Source organism: Pelodiscus sinensis, chromosome 1 (genome assembly GCF_052426305.1).
Source record: "Pelodiscus sinensis isolate ZL-2025 chromosome 1, ASM5242630v1, whole genome shotgun sequence".
NCBI lineage: Eukaryota > Metazoa > Chordata > Testudines > Trionychidae > Pelodiscus > Pelodiscus sinensis.
In genome coordinates, this window is record NC_143052.1 from 66,412,500 (window position 1) to 66,431,763 (window position 19,264).

Consider the following 19,264-nt stretch of genomic DNA (forward strand, 5'->3'; position numbering starts at 1 on the left):
GTCTACAGGATCTTTGTTTAAAATTTGCTTTTAAAATATTTTATAAATGAAGATTAGAAAATCACATCTCCAAAAATTGTCATCCTCCCCGTCCTGGTCTCTCGTTGGCTATAGGGGCACCAGTTAATAGTACTGCATAGGGCCCTATAAATCCTAAGGACATCCCTGCTAGGACCAGACAAGTGCATGTAGATCACACAGGTTTAGAATCATTGTAAGAAACTTTAGTATTTTATACACACGCAGTAACAGTACAGAGTGACTGAAGAGGACAGATGAAGATAGCAAAAAACTGGTCAAAATGAGGAGAGAGAGAAATATAAAAATGGATTGCAGTAGATCATATGAAAAACTAAAGCCAGCAAGGCACAGGACTAACTTGGGAGTAATTTACTTAAATATTTGATGATAACTGCTGTATATCAAATACATGTTTAACCTCTGGATAAAGAGTACAGTGATGCAATTGTGGCTAATACTCAAAAGCATTTATATTCATATCACCAGTGTAGATTCTTAATAGCCTCTTGCCAAATACTGCTGAATATAACTTTTGAAGAACTTATTAACTTATTTGTAAACATCTGACCTTGAGCATTGCCCCACGAGAGAAGTGATTGTGAACAGTAAAGTGACACTGCTTTTCTATATTCTCTTATTACGTCTGAATTTTGTCCAATGTGTGTGTCACCTGAAGAACTGCAAGCTCAGCTTCCTCCTTGGAATTACCACTGCTCTGCTCCAATAAAATCACCAACAATAAAGGCTCTGGGATCAGAATTTAACTACCCATACACTGTAATCAGTGTAAATTCAATGTCTCCGAAAACACCCAATGCCTTTTGCTAATAGATTAGTAATTATATTGAGGTGGGCAGTCTGGCCAAACTTTAAATGTGCAATTCTCTCTAGCAGAAAAATCTGGTGTTTGCATGCAACTAATTGTCATTTAGCACTCTGTCTCCTTGTCCGTACTCTGCATATGTGATTGAAATGGTCCTGTAGAACACATTTCAAACAGCTGATCTCTCAAAACATAGACCCTTGAATTGGGGTTCAGACCAGATACAGCGCTGAGATGGTGCTGACAATGACAGTAAACTCATGGTTGGCTGGGTGGTTTGGTAGGGTAGAAAGAATTACACTACACTGGCCCTGATACTTACAATATGAGACTAACCCACTCAAAGGGATACCCAGAATTGTGAACCACTTTATTGCCTCTGTGGCTCAGCAAGCATGAGTTTTGTTGAACACCAATCTATTCACCACCCCATCAAACTCTTCAAGGATCTCCCGGTGTAAACCTTGCCTACCAGGTAACACTCTGAACTCCAACCCTCGGCTCCAGAGAGATGTTTTTCTGCAATATACCTCCTCTTTCCCCCATCCCCGTCATCACTGCATTCACAAGATAAAAAGTTTGCTGCTCTGTTGGAGTCAGTAGATCACAATTTATTAACTTAATTGGGGTAACTATAGCTGTGCCTTCAAATACAGAACTGAATTCTTATAGCAAAAGTAAAACAAGTTTATTAATGAAAAAGCCTGGATTAAGTGATACTAAGTAAAATAAAGGTAGAGATGGTTATTCTGAAATAACTGTTTGTGTGTAGATGCAGACTGTTATTTCAACATGTTGAAATAATGTTGAGCTGGAAGTCTGCTTACTCTGACTCCTGTAACCCTCATTGTACTACGAGTAAGGGAAGTTAAGGGAAGAGTGCTCTTTCTCAAAATAACTTCTATGTAGATAGCGCCAAAAGTCGAAAGCAGCTATTTCAACTTAAGCTAGGCAATTAGCATTTCTCAAGTTGCATAGCTTATTTTGACTTTAGTTCTGCCATGTAGACGTGGCCTAAAAGATTACAACTTATTCAAACAAGATGCAGTCTTTGCTCAAGCTGGGTTTTTTTTTTCATTTGTCTCCTTTCCAGCTTTTCACTGGCCAGGATGCATCACAGAGACCAAATTGCTTGGTTTCTTTATCTCCTGAGGCAAAAGAAATTGATGGAGTCTTTCTCTGTTCCTTATATCCTCAAAGGAACGTCTTTATTTTACAAGTCAGGAATGTCTCCTGGGGATTAAGTATGTTTCTTTGGGGGTACAGAAGCCATGTTAATTCTGTTTCTTGAGTTCAGGATCATGAAAGCCCCTGCCGGTTCAGGTCAATCATTTTGCTTACTGATAATATGTAAATTGACAAAGCCACATTCCTTGTCAAGGGTAGACCTGTTTTTATCACCTTTCCCTAAGCAACGCTGCCTTGTCTTAGTCATATTTTTGCCACATTATAAGAATAGATATGCTGAATCAGACCAATAGCCCATCATCGTATCTTTTGACGGATGCTTCAGAGAGAATGAACAACAGAACAGAATAATTTTTAATCCCCTGGCATCCAGTCCCATCTTCCAGCAGTCAGAAGTTTAACACCTAATTCATCAGGTTGCATTCCTGACCATCTTGGCTTACTAGATGGACCTATGCTCCATGAATTTATCTTTTTTTTTTTTTTTTTTTTATAAACTCAGTTTTTCTTTTGGCCTTCACATCCTCCGGTAAGAAATTCCATAGGTAAATTGTGCGCTTGTGTGAAGAAATACTTCCTTTTGTTAGTTATAGACTGGATACCTATTAATTTAATCAGTTGGATTGCATGAAAAGTAAATAGCACTTCCCTATTCATTTTCTCCACACCATTAATGATTTTATATACCTTTAGCATGTTCTCCCTGCTTAACTGTCTCTCTTCTAAGATTAAAATGACTTGGATGGTTAATCTCTGCTCATATGGCATTTGTTTTACAATTTAATTTCTTGCCATTCTCTGTACCTTTTCTGATTCTAATATATCTTTTTTGAGATTGGGCAAGAAGAACTGCATGTAGTATTGTAGGTGTGACTGTACCATGGATTCATACAGTGGTATTATGATGATTTCTGTCATTTTATATCTCCTTTTCTAAATGGTTCCTAACATGGTTAACTTTTTTGACTGCCGCTGCACATTGAGCAGATGTTTTCAGATAACTATGCACAGTGACTTCAAGATCATCTCCTTGAGTGGTAATAGCTAAATTAGAACCCATTTGTATGCATAATTGGGATTATTTTTTCCATTGTGCATTACTTTGCATGTATCAACACGGAATTTCATCTGCCATTTTATTGTCTAATCATCCAGTTTTCTGAGAACCCTTTTTAACTTGCAGGCAGCTTTGGACTTACTAAATTTTTCAAGATAGTAATCTTCAAACTCTGCCCCTTCATTATTAACCTCACCCTCTTTCCAGATCATTTGAGTATTTTAAACAAGCATTGATCCCAGTACAGATTCTTGGGGAACCCTACTATTTACAGTTCTCATTGAAAATTAATCATTTATTCATTCCCTTTCTTTTTCTATATTTTAACCAGTTATAGATCCTTCAGAACACCTTCCCTCTTATCCCATAACTACTTATTTTGCTTAAGAGCCTTTTGCTTGGAATTTGTTAAAGGCTTTCTGAATGATCAGGTACACTGTATCCTTTGGCTCACCCTTGTCCATATGCTTGTTGACACCCTCAAAAGAATGCTATTAGACTGATGAGGTACAACTTCCCTTTCCAAAAGCCACATTAATGCTTTTCAACATATGTTCATTTATATATCTTTTTATTTTTACTATAATTTCAACCAATTTGCCAGATATTGAAGTTAGGCTTCCTGGCTTGTAATTGACAGAATTGCCCATGAAGCCTTTTTTTAAAATTGGCATGAATTTAGCTACCTTCTAGTCACTCACTACAGAGGTTGATTTAAATGATAGGTTACATGCCACAATTAGCAATTTCATATCTGAGTTCCTTCAGAACTTTTGATGGGGAACACCATCTGGTTCAGGGGACTTATTACTATTTAATTTATTGGTTCTAAAACCATCTCTATTCATAAGTGAATCTGGAACATTTCTTCAGAGGTCATCTGCTAAGAATGATTCAGGGGTGGGACTCTCCTTTACATTTTCTGCTGTGAAGATAAATTAATTCTTTACATTGAACTTCTTTGCAAAGAGTTTGTCTTCCTTGTGTGCTCTTTTAGTACCTTCACCCCCAATGGCCTCAGTGAGCATGTCAAGAGACATTCATAACATTTCACACATGCACTTTACAATGCATAACTAGTGTGATGCCAGCTTTCATATTTCACCTTACATGATGTATTTTGTATAGATATGATAGTAGTGTGTATGGTAGGAAATGTGCTTAGGGCACACCCCCATCATAGAGATTTGTCATGAATGCTACTTCCTCACTTCAAGAGCATCCATTCCTATATTTTTGCAGTAATCACCCCTGTTCTTCCTATTCAACATTATTTAATCCCCTAGAAGCTTGTATGTACTCCTGTATATTGCTGGTACTGATGATATAACTTCACAGCAGGCAGCACCCATTACTCAATACTGCCAGTAACACTCAAATTAGCAAAATCCAGGCAAAGAGGTGTTAATGGAAAGAGGAATGTGGTTTTAAGTATTGGTCTTAACATTTACCTTCTTCAGAGGTATCTGTCCTCTACTCACTAGTGTGGATGGACTCTTGGAAGTTCCGAAGGATCCTCATTTGTGCCAGTACTGAGAAATGCCTTTCAATACCTGTAGCCAGGCACAATACTGTCCATTCTCTGCTATGTACCTGACCACAATAGTTTGCACATTTGTTACTTCCAAGCTCAACTACTACACTAAACTCTATGGAGTTGAAAGTGAAGTCTATGAATAAACGAGCAAGACAGGCTCATGAACACACTTCACCTGATGTCTTGGATGCCACACTGACTCTATTAGCAGGCTATATGTAACAGATGGAGTTTTAGTGGAGTTGGACCCCTCTAGGGCAGGCTACTTCTCTCTCTGGTGATAACATACCACAAAGTGACTGCGCTTAGAATGAAATTTGCATAGGTATCCCATTACTGCTCTTTTTCTTGGTCTGCATGCACCTATAACCACTCAGAACACTTTTTACCAACCAGTCATTTAAAATACTGTACAAGAGCAGAATTTGACACTGGAAGACCAGGTGCCAGCTCTTGCCAAGGCCCCTTGGCTTCACTTATCACTGATGAAGGCGCAGCTGCAAATCACTCTGGCTCAACTGTGTGTTAGCAGTGATAAAATAGGTATTAGATGTATAGTCATGTGTTTGGACTTTCTGAAATGTTTGTGTAAGCTGCTGCATGAATTAATTTCCCATGTTTTATAAAGTAATTACATGTTTTGCTCTGTAATTCGAAGTCTTTGCTATGAAACTAGACCCCCCCCCCCCCCAGTCCTCCAGTCAGCAGAGAAGTAATACTATGTGTGAAATACTAGTTTATCACAAGAAGGGTCATCTCCTGCCCTGGTCTTGTCACAGTTTGACTTGGAGAAAGGGACTAAAAACCCTTGTCAAAAATTTTTTTTCTGTATAGGCTGGACTTCAGGGACAGAGCAAGACTGCTAAGCCCTCACCTTCCTCCTGCACCCCAATCCCTGCCCAGAGTCCCAACCCAGACCCAAACTCCCTCCTGGAATCTGTAAACCCTCCCACATTCCTAAACCCTCATCCCTGGCCTAACCCAGAGCTTTAGCCCTGGAGCCTTTTCTCAATGAGGGTGGGAGAAGAAAGCAAGCAATAGAGGAGGCAAGGAATGGGTAGGATTTAGGCCTCTGAGAAGGAGCAGGATGGGGTGGATCATGAAAAAATTGTAAATCAAAATGGGGTTTCTTGGATTGCTAAAGTTTTAGAATTGCTGTTGCAAATAAGTTTTTTTCCTAGGTTGTTAAACTTTTAGTTAGTTTATTATACATTTGGTCACAGGCCTTGTGTGGTGAGAGCTAGGGTGACTGACTGTTCCTTTGGGATTGGGAATAATCTGAATAGTGTTTGGTGTAAAGGACCATTAGCCACCAAAAAAAGTGGGGTGCCCAGAGGGACTATCTACAACTCCAAGAAAGGCTGTTATAGTGGTTGAGGAGTTCATACTTGATATTGGGGGGGTCTCATAATTTAAGTCTAGAACACACCGCCAGCTGGAGGTCTCTGCTCTGCTTCTTGGCACATTCAGTTGTGAGTAACTGTGGGCAGCTTAACACAGAGAATAGGATCTAGAACAGTGTTTCTCAAATGCAGCCACCAGGGCCCTTTCTTGGAGCTACAGTCTCCTGGGCTGGGGGAAGGGAAGGAGACAAAATAGAGGCTTTCCCTTTCTTGTTGATCCTGGATACACTGCCTTAGTTGTTGCTGGGGCCACCATCAGGGGTTAGAAACAGCTGGGGCACAATGGGGGAAGAGCAGTCAATAGGTGGGTTTCTCATCTTACCAGGGGCAGTGGAGGCTCAGGCTTTGGGACTTCCACTCAGTGTTGAGAGAATGACAAGCCCTGGCCATGGGGATTGGGACTTCAATCTCGCTGCATGGTGGCAGGCCCTAGGTCCTGGCCAAAAGACTTCAGGTTGAAGTCTTCCTCTCCCCCCCCCCCCTTTGCTTGCTACCTTCCCTGGGCCCCTATCCAGGGCTTAAGTTATGGCAGGGCTGACTAGGTCTACTGTGATAAGTGACACCTGTATGGTTGCTGTGACAGGAGCTTTAGGAAAACCAGACTTAGTAGCTACCAATATAGAAATGGCAATGAGCTGGCCATGTATATGTTTGTTTATTTTCCTAAAGCTAATTGTCTCCGCGAGGAAAATGGGTGCGTATTTCTTTCCTCAGCGGGGGTAGGTCCTTCGCCTTGCCAATCAGCGCAGCACCGCGGGACTGAGGGTGGGAGGAGAGTGTGATCCTTTCACCCCAGTAAGGGGCTGCTCTCGGCACAGGCCAGGTACCAAAGCGCGTTGCTTGTCGCTGTGCTGCTGCCCCCCCTCAGCTTTTCCCGACGTGGGAGCGCTAGAGCTCAACCCCCTCAGCAGCCTCTGGCGGCCGGGTGGGGCTACGCCTCTGGCCGCCTTCTGTGCTGCAGCGAGATGAGGGGTCAGCAGCGATAGAGCCCGCTTGCCCGGCCGTGCTTTGGCGCGAGAGGATCGAGCCGCTCCCAGGCAAACCCAGCCGCCGCTCGCTTTTCCCGCTTGTAGCTCCGGGCGGGCCCCGCAGCCTGGCTCCCCTCAGCTCCGGGCTGGGCAGCAGGGACGCCGCGGCGGGAGCGCTCCGCGCACACGTAGTGCCGCCGGCGGGGCTGGGAGCCTAGTGGCCGAGCCCAGCCCTGAGTGAAACCCGCGCCTCGGCTCCCGCGGGCGGGGTGCTGGCGCGGCAACCCCACGTGCGGCGCGGATCCCCCCTGCCCGGGTGGGGCTGGCGGCCCCCGCTCAGGGTCTCCCTCGGATGGTGTTAATCCGGAGCAGTTATCAGGCGCTTCCTGGAGCAGTCAGCCGGGGGCAGATAATCCCGGGCCAAGCTGTGCCGAGAGGGGATTGCCTCGCTCGGGGGCTGGATCAGCCGGCGGCCGCGGCTCAGCGAGGTCACTTCTTAGCGGGCGGGCAAGGCTCCCAGCCATGAGGGGCTGCTGGGGCGCTGCCGCTAAGCAGCTTAGATCCCGGCAGATGTTGCCAGCTCCCACCACTGACGGAGGGAGAGCCCGAGAGGCCCGGGAAACACCTCTAGCTCGGCGGGAAGAGGAGGGGGCTTGCCCTGGTGACTGGCACCCGCCGCCTTGCACGATGAGGGGGGCGTGAAAGGTTGCACGGCGGCATCTCGCCACAGCAGGCGCGCTCCGGACCCCGGCTGAGGAGCTTGGCAGCTGGAGTGGAGGGAGTTTGTCTCTGATCGCCCCTCTCCGCCTCCTCTCACACCCTCTGCTGCTCTGCCCGGGGCAGCACTCACAGGAGCTCTAGGGGGAGATGGCGAAAATCAGGGTGTCTTACGAGTACACAGAAGCCGAAGACAAAAGCATCCGGCTCGGCTTGTTCCTGATCGTCTCCGGCATCGTGTCGCTCTTCATCCTGGGCTTCTGCTGGCTCAACCCCGCTTTGCAGGATTTGCAAGGAAAAGCTGCCAACTGCACGGTGCTCTCGGTGCAGCAGATCGGGGAGATGTTTGAATGCACTTTCACGTGCGGCGCGGATTGCAAGGGCACCTCGCTCTACCCCTGCCTCCAGATCTACGTCAACAACTCGGAGTCGAACTCCAGGGCGCTGCTGCTGCACCAGGACGAGCACCAGCTCATCACCAACCCCAAGGTAAACTTGTGCCAGGGAGAAAAGGGCAGGGGGAGCCCCCAGAGCACGTGTGTCGTCGCGGAGACCGAGACGCCAGCTCGTGCTTTGGGGCTTGTCTCTGAATCCTGGGGATCGGGGCCTCCGGGGGGAGGGGGAACTCACTGATACTGGATCTAATGGCCCGAATAGCAGAAAGCTGATCAGCCCCTCGCATCCTTCTGTCCCTCTTGCTCCGGCTGCGCAGCCTGTTGCTAGCGCCCCGCGTTGCCGCCGGCTGTCAGCATCTAACCCAGACGCTCCAACTTTTGGGGCCTCTCTTCCCGCCCTGCTTCCCGCCCGCCTCCCGTGGCACGGCAAAGTTTTAGCTCCCGAGTTAACTTCTCCCATGGATAACTTCGTCACCCGCTCTCTGGCCGCTCCTCCTCCCCGCTCCGGCCTCGGACGGAGCTGCTCACGGGCTGGTTGAAAAACAGTTGGATCTAACGAGAAGAGGAGCCTGGAGTTTTCCCCTTTAATGTTAATCGTCCTCCCCGTAAAAGAGCCAATACTTGATGGGAGCTTGGAGCCGCGGAGTCCATCAGGGCTGCGGAAATCTCCCCCCTAAGCTCCGCACTTGTAGCTGAGACCCGATTTGCCGGGACGCGGCCAGAGAGAAACACCATTGACAACGGATTGCGACCTCCCCTCGGTGTCATTTACCCCCTTGCTGCTTGGAGAGAGAGGAGCGGGGGTCCTGGGAGGAGGAGCGCCCGAAACTGCCAAAGAATCGCACGTAGTCAGCTGACTTTGTGTTTCTTCGCGGTTATTTGCAGATACTGATGTTTAAATCCGAGCTTCTTCCTTCCAACCTGGCTGCTCCGTGTTGTTCACTCTTCCCCATTCTAGGGAAACGCATGGAAAGTCACAAATCCAGCAGCAATATGACTCCACTTAGAGAGAGCTAAGTCGGAAAAGAAGTCTATCCTCCCTAAAAGTACTTCAGCCACCAGAGAAAAATGATGTGGAAGGCATGACCCGTATTCATTGCTTTTAACACGTCTGGTAGATTCCACTTTTGAAACTCCTTTAAACCAGCCAAACAAAAAACTTTCTCCGGGGATATGAGGTGTTTTTTGTGAAATATGATCCCTGCCTTTCTAGTTTACTTAAGCTAGTAAAGGAGTTGAGCACTTTAAGTTGGCACAAAGTTACTACAGTATAAGCAAGTGGAAGGAAGGGTAAAAAAAAAACCCTACAGCTATTGCAGCAAGGTAAGCATTGAATGTGTATTTATGCTATGAGAATTACTACCCCTTCGTATATTTGTCGTGCTACAAAAGCAAACACTAATCTTCATGCTTTTGCTTTAGAGGTTTTTGTCTCTTAATTTGGCTCCTATTTGAAAGTTCCTGATTTAGATTAGTTGGCAGGCTATTGTAGGGTGTGATTCATAGCTATGTCTCAAAGCAGCAAGTCTCCAAAACCTTGTACATAAAAATACCATTGTAGAGGAAGAGGGCGTGCCAGAGATTCAAGGGTGATATAGCTGCAAGCATAGATGAATGAGTAGTAGGATACACAACACTGAGCAAGGAAGTTAAATTTAAAATGTAGAACGTTTTAGAAGAGAAACAAAGGTGGCACATGAAGAGTTAAGGTGACAAGTACATAAAGAGGAATGAATGAAGTCTGCCTACTCCACTCCTTGAAAGTCTACATTGTCAGTTACCAAAAAAGAACAAAAAATCACTTCAGTGCTAACAAAAGATTTTAGATCCTGGATTTAGCTATATATCAAGGGAAATGCAAGTAATCTCAACAAAAGTCTGGGAAATGTCACATCCATGAGTGTGAAATTAGGAAGCTCTGTGTGTATTCTTTCAACATTTCTCTTCATTATGTGGCTTAAATTCAGAGTTTTGTGATATGTGCAAGCTGGGATACTTTCGGCAATGAGCTTGTTTGTCTCTTTCGTCTCTTGGTGCAAACTCAAGAAGTCATGCTTGACTATTCTTATTAAGCAATAGGGAAGAGATTAGACTGAAGACATTAGACTGACCACTCCATAGAGGACATCTACTAGTGTGCTCAACAATTCTTCAAAGAAGGAAGCAACAGATTTGCAATATCTGGAAACACCATTGATGAGCCAAAGAGAAAATAATGAGGCACTCTGGAAGTCCAATCCTAGTGAGATAAATAGAAGAGAACATAAACACTGTCAAATCAAGTGTAAAAATGCAATAAGAAAAGCGAAAAAAGATTTTGAGGAACAGCTAGCCAAAAACTCAAAAAGAAATAAAATGTTTTTTAAGTACATTAGAAGCAGGAAGCCTGCTAAAAAACCTGTGGGTCCCCTAGATGATTGAGCTATAAAAGGAGCAATCAAGGACGATAAAGCCTTTGCGGAGAAACTAAATGATTTCTTTGCTTCAGTCTTCACGGCTGAGGACGTTGGGGAGATTCCTGAATCTGCACCGTCCTTTGTGGGTGATGAATCTGAGGAACTGTCCTGGATTGAAGTGTCATTAGAGGAGGTTTTGGAACAGATAGAAAAATGTAATGTTAACAAATCTCCGGGACCGGATGGCATTCATCCAAGGGTTCTAAAAGAACTCAAATGGGAAATTGCTGAGCTATTATCTGTGGTTTGTATCCTATCCTTTAAATCGGCTTCCGTACCTAATGACTGGAAGGTAGCCAACGTGACACCAATATTTAAAAAGGGCTCTAGAGGTGATCCTGGCAATTACAGACCGGTAAGTCTAACTTCAGTACCGGGCAAATTAGTCGAAACAATAGTAAAGAATAAAATTGTGAAGCATGTAGAAGAACATAATTTGTTGGACAAAAGTCAACATGGCTTCTGTAAAGGGAAATCCTGTTTTACTAATCTGTTAGAGTTCTTTGAAGGGGTTAACAAACATGCGGACAAGGGGGATCCAGTAGATATAGTATACGGTACTTGGATTTTCAGAAAGCCTTTGACAAGGTCCCTCACCAAAGGCTCTTGTGTAAATTACATGGCCATGGGATAAGAGGGAAGGTCCTTTCTTGGATTGAGAACTGGTTAAAAGACAGGAAACAAAGGGTAGGAATAAATGGTAAATTTTCAGATTGGAGAGGGGTAACTAGTGGTGTACCCCAAGAATCAGTCCTGGGACCAGTCCTTTTCAACTTATTCATAAATGATCTGGCGAAAGGGGTAAGCAGTGAGGTAGTAAAGTTTGCAGATGATACAAAACTGTTTAGGATAGTCAAGACAGAAGCAGACTGTGAGGGACTCCAAGAAGATCTCACCAAACTGAGTGATTGGGCAACAAAATGGCAAATGAAATGTAATGTGGATAAGTGTAAAGTAATGCACATCGGGAGAAATAACCCCAACTATACGTACAGTATGATGGGGGCTAATTTGGCTACAATAAATCAGGAAAGAGATCTTGGAGTTATCGTGGACAGTTCTCTGAAAACTTCCACGCAGTGTGCAGCGGCGGTCAAAAAGGCAAATAGGATGCTAGGAATTATTAGGAAAGGGATAGAAAATAGGACCCAGAATATCTTACTGCCCCTATATAAAACTATGGTACGCCCACATCTTGAATACTGTGTACTGATGTGGTCTCCTCACCTCAAAAAAGATATTTTGGCCTTGGAAAGGGTTCAGAAAAGGGCAACTAAAATGATTAGGGGTTTGGAACGGGTCCCATATGAGGGGAGGTTAAAGAGACTGGGATTTTCAGTTTAGAAAAGAGGAGACTGAGGGGGGATATGATAGAGGTCTATAAAATCATGAGTGGTGTGGAGAGGGCCAATAAAGAAAAGTTATTTATTAGTTCCCTAAATAGAAGAACTAGAGGACACCAAATGAAATTAATGGGGAGCAGGTTTAAAACTAATAAAAGAAAGTTCTTCTTCACACAGCATGCAGTCAACCTGTGGAACTCCTTGCCAGAGGAGGCTGTGAAGGCTAGGACTATAACAGAGTTTAAAGAGAAGCTAGATAATTTCATGGAGGTTAGGTCCATAAAAGGCTATTAGCCAGGGGATAAAATGGAGTCCTTGGCCTCTGTCTGTCAGAGGCTGGAGAGGGATGGCAGGAGACAAATCACTTGATCATTGTCTTCGGTCCACCCTCTCTGGGGCACCTGGTGCTGGCCACTGTCGGTAGATAGGATACTGGGCTAGATGGACCTTTGGTCTGACTCAGTACGGCCGTTCTTATGTTCTTATTTCTTTATGACAAATGAGTATCTTCATTTTCTCAATGCTAAATTAGTTGCAGACAGAAGCTTTTAGGAAGTACCCTGAATGAAAGTTACAATAAATTATGCATAGAAGATTGAGGAGGATAAAGTTCTGCAAGCTTTATTACATTTGTACTGCCAGTGTACTATTCTGGTAACTCCATTTAGGGATCAAAAGTTATGATTTGAATTAACTGAACATTAATAGAATTCAAGTTTATTTTTCAATAATAGTCTCTGCATAGGCTAGGAAAACTCTCTGAAGCCACAATATTCATTTTAGAAATGGTTACACACTGTTACTTGGCAGAAATGTGTGTTTTCCTAACATTGTTATTGATCAAAGTGTGTGTTTGAGGGAGGAAGATTATACAACTTCTAAAGCACCTACTTGGATTCTTTCATCTTCTAGATGGAGTCTAGGATGTCAGCAGGGTAGTACTCAGTACTGCTGTATTGGTGCAGCTAATCAGAAAATAGGAAATGAACTAAAACAGTTTTCCTGGACATCTATTACCTTTTTTACTGGCTAATGATTTTTAGGCAATTTTTGCTTGTATATTCATAAATAACTTGAGTTTTTATGTCAAATTAGAACAAAAAACGAGTGTCTGCTATGCCTAACATCACAATTATTATTGCTCTTATGTATTTATTATTGCTCATATGTATTTTTTTTTAAGTACCCAAAGTGCAAGGTACTTTACAGAACTGAATTATTAGCATCTTACCTCAAAAAGTGTAAGGTCTTATTTAAGACAGCAGAAACTATTGTTTCTGAGCAAGCATTCCTCTGTCCTGTTTGTATTCTAAATACTGCAGCAGAGAACAAAGAGTTTGAAACAAACTCTTTCAAATATATAGTAGATTAATAATTTGCATTCAGTCGATCTGTCCATCTGAGAGTCTGTTTAAGAACTTCTAAACTATGACCACTAAATTTGGTATGCAACTTCCTCTTATAACTTAAAGCTAGTTCAGGGTTTGGTTCTGTCAGGACAGTGAGATGTGCCTGGAATCCAGTTGTTTCTCATCAAATAGAAGTGGAGAACTCTGATAGCAGGGACAGTTATCCTTCAGAATGACCAGAGGAGGCAGCAAGCATCGCAGCCCCAGAAAGTAGCTGCCAGCGGGCCGACCCAGGAAAGCAGCTTTCTGCTGCTTCCACTCCTTACCCTTGCTCCTGCTTACCCAGCCCTGAGCCCCCCAGACCTCCCAAATCTCTGCTCTGACCTTCACCCCCACATCTCAACCCCCTGCCTTGAGCCGTTCTTCACCCCCAGCCCTGATTCCTCCACACCTTCAGCCTCCTGCCCTGAGTCCCTCACATTCTTAAGCCCCTGCTCTGACTCCCACACCACTCACAGCTTTAGCCCCCTGCGGTGAAATACTCAAGCAATGCTAGCTAACTCTTCTAGTGTTTAATATTTCACTCTTTTAAATGTAGTGTAAACTAAAAGGTTGAGTTACTGTGCTGGCAAAACTGGGAAGGAAGTTTGTTTGAAAAGTGATTTGGCATTGGCCCTTACATTTTTTGCAGCCTTTTACAACAGCGTTTCTTAATATGTCAACTTTCCAGCATTCTGATTGTCCAGAATAAATTTTGTTCAGTATTGTATAGTCACAAAGGGAAATAGTGCCTGAAAGCCTGAAAACCTGACAGAATTAGTTTGCTGAAAATGAGAATTTGAAGTGCAGATAAGGGCTTCAGTAAAACTTGTGATATGGCTCAGAACAAAAGAGTAAACTAGGATCGCAGTAGGGATGCTACAAGGGTGAACTACTTCAGTGGATAAAGAGCTTGAGAGAGAGAATTTCCAAAGCTACCCAGCAAAACAATTTTCTTTGTCTTTATTTAATACATGGAAATGGAAAATGTAATTAGATCACTGGAGTGTTGTGAATGTTAATCCATGTTCATTCAGAACATGCAAGATGAAAGACCGAAGTATTAATCATTCTAGGACAATGATGGAGGGAAGTAACTTGGAGGAGGGCATTAGAAGGCATGTTCAGTGCTGGGTGGGTTTTTTTTTGTGCCCTTAAAAAAGAAACGTAGTAAGGTCATCTTATTTTTTCCTCAAGGCCAAACTTAGGGTCAAGGAGAAAGAGTGGGGGAGAGGACACATGTCAGTACCAAGGCAATAAAATCAAATAGGAATTGTATGAAGGAGAGGAAAGTAAGTAGTTCATTGCTATAGGCTTGATCCTGTACCCATTAAAGTCAATGCTAAAATTCCCATTGACTTCAACGGGGCAGGATGACATCCTGTATCATGGAGTGAGACATTAAACCATAAGCTTTTCATAGCCTTGCTATTCTGGTTTATAGACCAAGGCATTTTGTTTAGAGTAGACATTGATGTAAATCATTTGGCAAGAAAAAAAGATGTACCACGTATACCTCAACTGTTAGAACCGTCCTAAATGCAGTTCTCTTTAGCAAGAATGATAGAAGTCAGTAGAATGGTGAATATTGGATTTTTTGTTTCACTGACAGTTCTGAAAAATAAAAACAGTTTCCAGTCAAATTGAAAGCATTTTTTTTAAAATTGTGGTGAATCATACATTTGAAAGAAAATTATAGTGTGGGTTGAGCAACATGCTTTTGGATTTTGAACAATATTTAATGTTTTTAATACAAACAATTTCTAGATAAAGTAATTTTGAGTAATAAAACTAAACATTTCATTTTGAAACAGTTGAAATGTTCCTGGGGTCAGGACAAGTGGGAATTTTTTCAAATTTACTTTTACCAAAACAGTGCAGCAAAATCAGCATGCATGTGAAATGTGTGAATGTTACCAAATCTGCTTTTTCATACAAAAAGTTTAAGTTGAAAACTTTCACCCAGCTCTGACAGTAATATTAAGAGCAAAAGAAGGATCTAAGGAAAGCCCCTGAATTATATTACATTGCAGAACACTGACCGTGCTCAAGCATCCACAGAGGACAGCATTTTCCAGGCCCTTTTACTTGAAATACTTTTTGGATATTACCCATTAGATGAGCAGCCCACCAAAAGGTAAAAAAGGTTTGATACAAAGCCCCAATAAGCCGAGTCAGCTTTCATATTGCAGCTACTGTTGAGATCAGCAGAGATGCCTCAACTGGAGCTCTCATTTTAAATGAGAGAAAGCTGTCTGTCGGTGTTCTTGCTTTTGGAATTTTCTCCATTTCCTCCCCCAATTACTCTCTCAGTCCACTGATTTGTTAACCTGCAAGTACTCCTTTTTCCCTCTGCTCTCCCAGGCTGTTGAGAAGGGCATTGGTTGAGGCGGGTTGTTGCTTGGCAATAGGGATATAAAATGTTAACTCGTAAGCCTCACCCTTAATGGTTCCACTTAACTGGTAGGGGCTGGAGCAGCTCCCTACTTGCCCAGGCAGAGGGGTGCTCCAGCCCTGCCGGGCCCACCAGAGCAACCCCTCCTGTGGCAGGCCTGCCCTCCCCCCCCCCCCCCCCACTGCAGGTTACATGCTGGCTCCCTCGGAGCAGGGCTAGCATGAGCTGCCAGCTACCAGCCTCACTCCCCAGGGGCTGGCTGCAGAGCCTGCAGTGTAGCCACTTCCCCAGGAATGGGGCCATGGGGAGGCTTTGCTGCGGGATCTGCAGTATAAAGCTTATTTAAGTTTTATGTAAGCTTTATGCTGCAGAGCCCACAGCGCATGTCACTGCACATGTAACACGCAGTGTTCTAAGATTTTCCATCAATGAACAGAACAAGTTTTGTCTTGTGCACCAATATTGAGGTCATGAGTGCTTGTTTGGATGTGTGCCACCATGCCATGCCAGGATCTGGGCCTAGAGTTGGAAAAAATCTGGTAGATTTGTGGTGTCCAACCTGGGATCTGGGAAACACTTCATGATTGTCCATGCAATTAATATTTTGCAAATCAGGCATGAGGGGATTGGATGCTGGGAGTGGGAGGGAGATGAAACCTGGACAGAAACTCTCTATTGTGAAGAGCTCTGCAAGAAGGAAAGACTGCAGAACCCTGGGGGGTGTCCACTGCTAACCCAACCAATGCTGAGTAGGGATGCTAGCGAATAGACATTTAAACAATTAATTGATAAGACTGGGCTTATCGGATAATCCAAATGACTACGTGCACTTCCTCCCCCTTGCTCCCTCTGTATCAGAGGCAATGGGGCGGGGGGGGGGGGGGCAGGCATAAAATAGTGCCAATGGGGAGCTGGCTGTCATTGAGCCACCTTCCCCTTCCTCCCCTCCCACCTCTACTTCCCTCAGAGGCAGCAGGGGGAGCAGGTGGGAGCTAGTGGTTGGGAGGAGAGAGCTTAAAAGCCAGCTTCCCATGAGCACCGGCTCTGTGGAGCTGCCTGCCCCCCCTCTCATCCCACACACTGCTGCCTCTGATACAGAGGCAGCAGCATCAGGTGGGGGAGGGCTGTGTGTGGGGAGCTCGGTGACAGACTGCTGCCACAGACAGGTTGTTCCTGCTCCATCCTGCTGCCTCTGTATCAGAGGCAGCAGTGGATGGTGGCAGGCAGGAGCTGGTCTGGCTACTGCCTGCCACCCTGCACTGCTTCCTCTGATACAGTGGTAGCAGTGTGAGTGGCAGGATGCTTCCCAGGAGTGGGGCCAGGAGCTGGGAGCACGCTGGCTGCCCGCCTACCCTGGGGAGTATTTTAGTAACCATGTAACCACTAAAAATTGTTGCGGCTACACAATTTCTAAAATAACCGATATCTCACATCCCTAATGCTGCGTATCATTCTGTGTGTGTCTCAGTGGCTCTGACCTCAGCTTGTGTTCTCATATCCTCTTGGATCAGGGAATAGGATGTGGGCTGGGCAAATGGACTTCATGCAATACCAGCCTTAAATCTCTGCTGCTGGGTTTGTGCGTGAGCAGAAACCATTTCCCTTTGATTTTCATGTTTGTACAACATTTCTCAAACCTGTCAGAAAATAAGGGATTTCATCTGATAATCAGCTCTTCTCTGGCCAAAGCACTTGTGCCAAATGCACCAATATGGCAAGATTGTTTTAAAGGAGCAGCTTGTCATTTTGAGATAGAAATATCTTAATTACCTAGTGGGAGTTCATCAGGACTTGGAGTCATGCTAATTCTCCCCCCTTCTCTACACCTCCTGTCCCTCTGGTGCCCTGTTATCTATTGTCCCAGGAGCACCCACACCTCAGTCCTGGCTCCAGCAGCTGCCACGCAGCCCTGCCCTGCTAGCAGCAGGGCAGCCACCACATGGTCCTGGCTCCAGCTCCCAGATTACAGAAGAAAGCTGTCCAGCTCAGCCCTTACTCCACCACAAAGTCCACCACCACTCGTTAATCTTTTCCCACGGATAGGACCTAAGTAGTGCAGGGTTGCAGGCACGCTGCTGTGCGGCTCTGTTAATGAGGTTGACGGGACTTAATTCTTTCTGTGCACCTGTGCAAGTGCGCCCCCTTGGAGGAACTATGGTTATACAGTTATATTTTTAACTGCATTTTTACATCCCTGCTGGGAAACCCATCATTTGGTTGGTGATTTTTAGTTTATGAGGACAGACCGGCAGGGCATTGTATGATCACCTATACATGTAGTTTAGAAACTTGAAGAAACAAATATACACCTACATATTGCTGTTACATGTTTTTGAATAACAGTGTCATCAGTTTTTCTTGACAATTGTATTCCGTCTTTAGCTTCCTTAGTCTCTTATTGTAGCATATTGGCTGCTGCTGATTGAATTTAATTTATGATGTGACATATGTATGTAAGTTGCATTGAAAGGGAATCATCATACAGTTGCACAATCCTAGATTCATTTTGATTCTTACAAGATTAGGCAGCTGGGTCAGAGTAAATACAAAAATATGAATGTGAAATACGGTATGGGATTACAGCAATTTAAATGTGTGTTTTCAGTGTGCCTGATTTGTGGATGATGGATTTTTTAGATTAAATCAGTTAAAACAATTTATTGTTAACCTTCTTTTAGTTGCTTCAGTAGCAGTAACCATTTTTGTGCCAGAGTTTAACAGCTTGGAGCATTGGAAACTTTCCATAAAAAGTAAAAGTACAAAAAATATCACGTCTTATACCTTCTGTCCCATTACCCAAGCAAAATGGATTAACTACAGAGCCAGGATCTAATACCAGTTATGCTGTTGCTTATCCCAAACGCTCTGAATTTATTGCTAATACATATAGTGCAGAGTGCCAAAAAGTATATTTGGTTGTGTAAATTTACAATGGAATATGTCATCTAGCAGCTAAAAAAGAAAGTGACATCTGCTTCCTTACTCGTTTGTTTAGATTTTTTTCTCTTTATGCCTGCATGTGAGCGTGATGCAAAAAATAACTTGCCTGATTTATACTTGTTTTAGAAGAGACGTATGTGAATGAATACGTGTGTGTATCTATAACTATATAAAATATAAAAGTCTCAGAGGGGTAGCCATGTTAGTCTGCAGCTTTAAAAAAATGAATAGTCCTGTAGCACCGTAGAGACTAACAAAAATATGTATATAGCATCATGAGCTTTTATGGGCAAAATTCACTTCCTCAGATGAGAGACTAGTGGGTTTTGCTCATGAAAGCTCCTGATACTCTGTCTCTATTTTTGTTAGTCTCTAAGGTGCTACAGGACTACAGTTTTTTAATATTAAATGTAATTGGGTAGATCCTTCCTTGCCATGAATGTGGGGGGTGCTGTGAGTTGCTGAGAAGAAGATGAGAAAAACTTACCTCGTCCATATGATGGCTGGATAGAACTGCTCAGGGAGCTCAAGGATAGCTTACTACTTATTGCCCCATGGGTATGTCTAGACTACAGGCTTTTGTCGACAGAGGCTTTGTTGACAGATACTGTCAACAAAGCTTCTGTCAACAAA

The 19,264-nt window shown here is 43.8% G+C and overlaps 1 protein-coding gene across 1 annotated transcript in view; it reads left to right on the plus strand.

The window, feature by feature from the left end:
* Positions 1-6,619: 6,619 nt before the first annotated feature.
* Positions 6,620-19,264, plus strand: part of KCNMB4 (potassium calcium-activated channel subfamily M regulatory beta subunit 4) — a 30,945-nt gene continuing 18,300 nt past the window's right edge. The window contains exon 1 of the mRNA XM_006121564.5: positions 6,620-8,203. Within this exon, the coding sequence (XP_006121626.2) occupies positions 7,865-8,203 (339 nt within the window). The 5' untranslated portion in view covers positions 6,620-7,864. The remainder of the gene's footprint in view (positions 8,204-19,264) is intronic.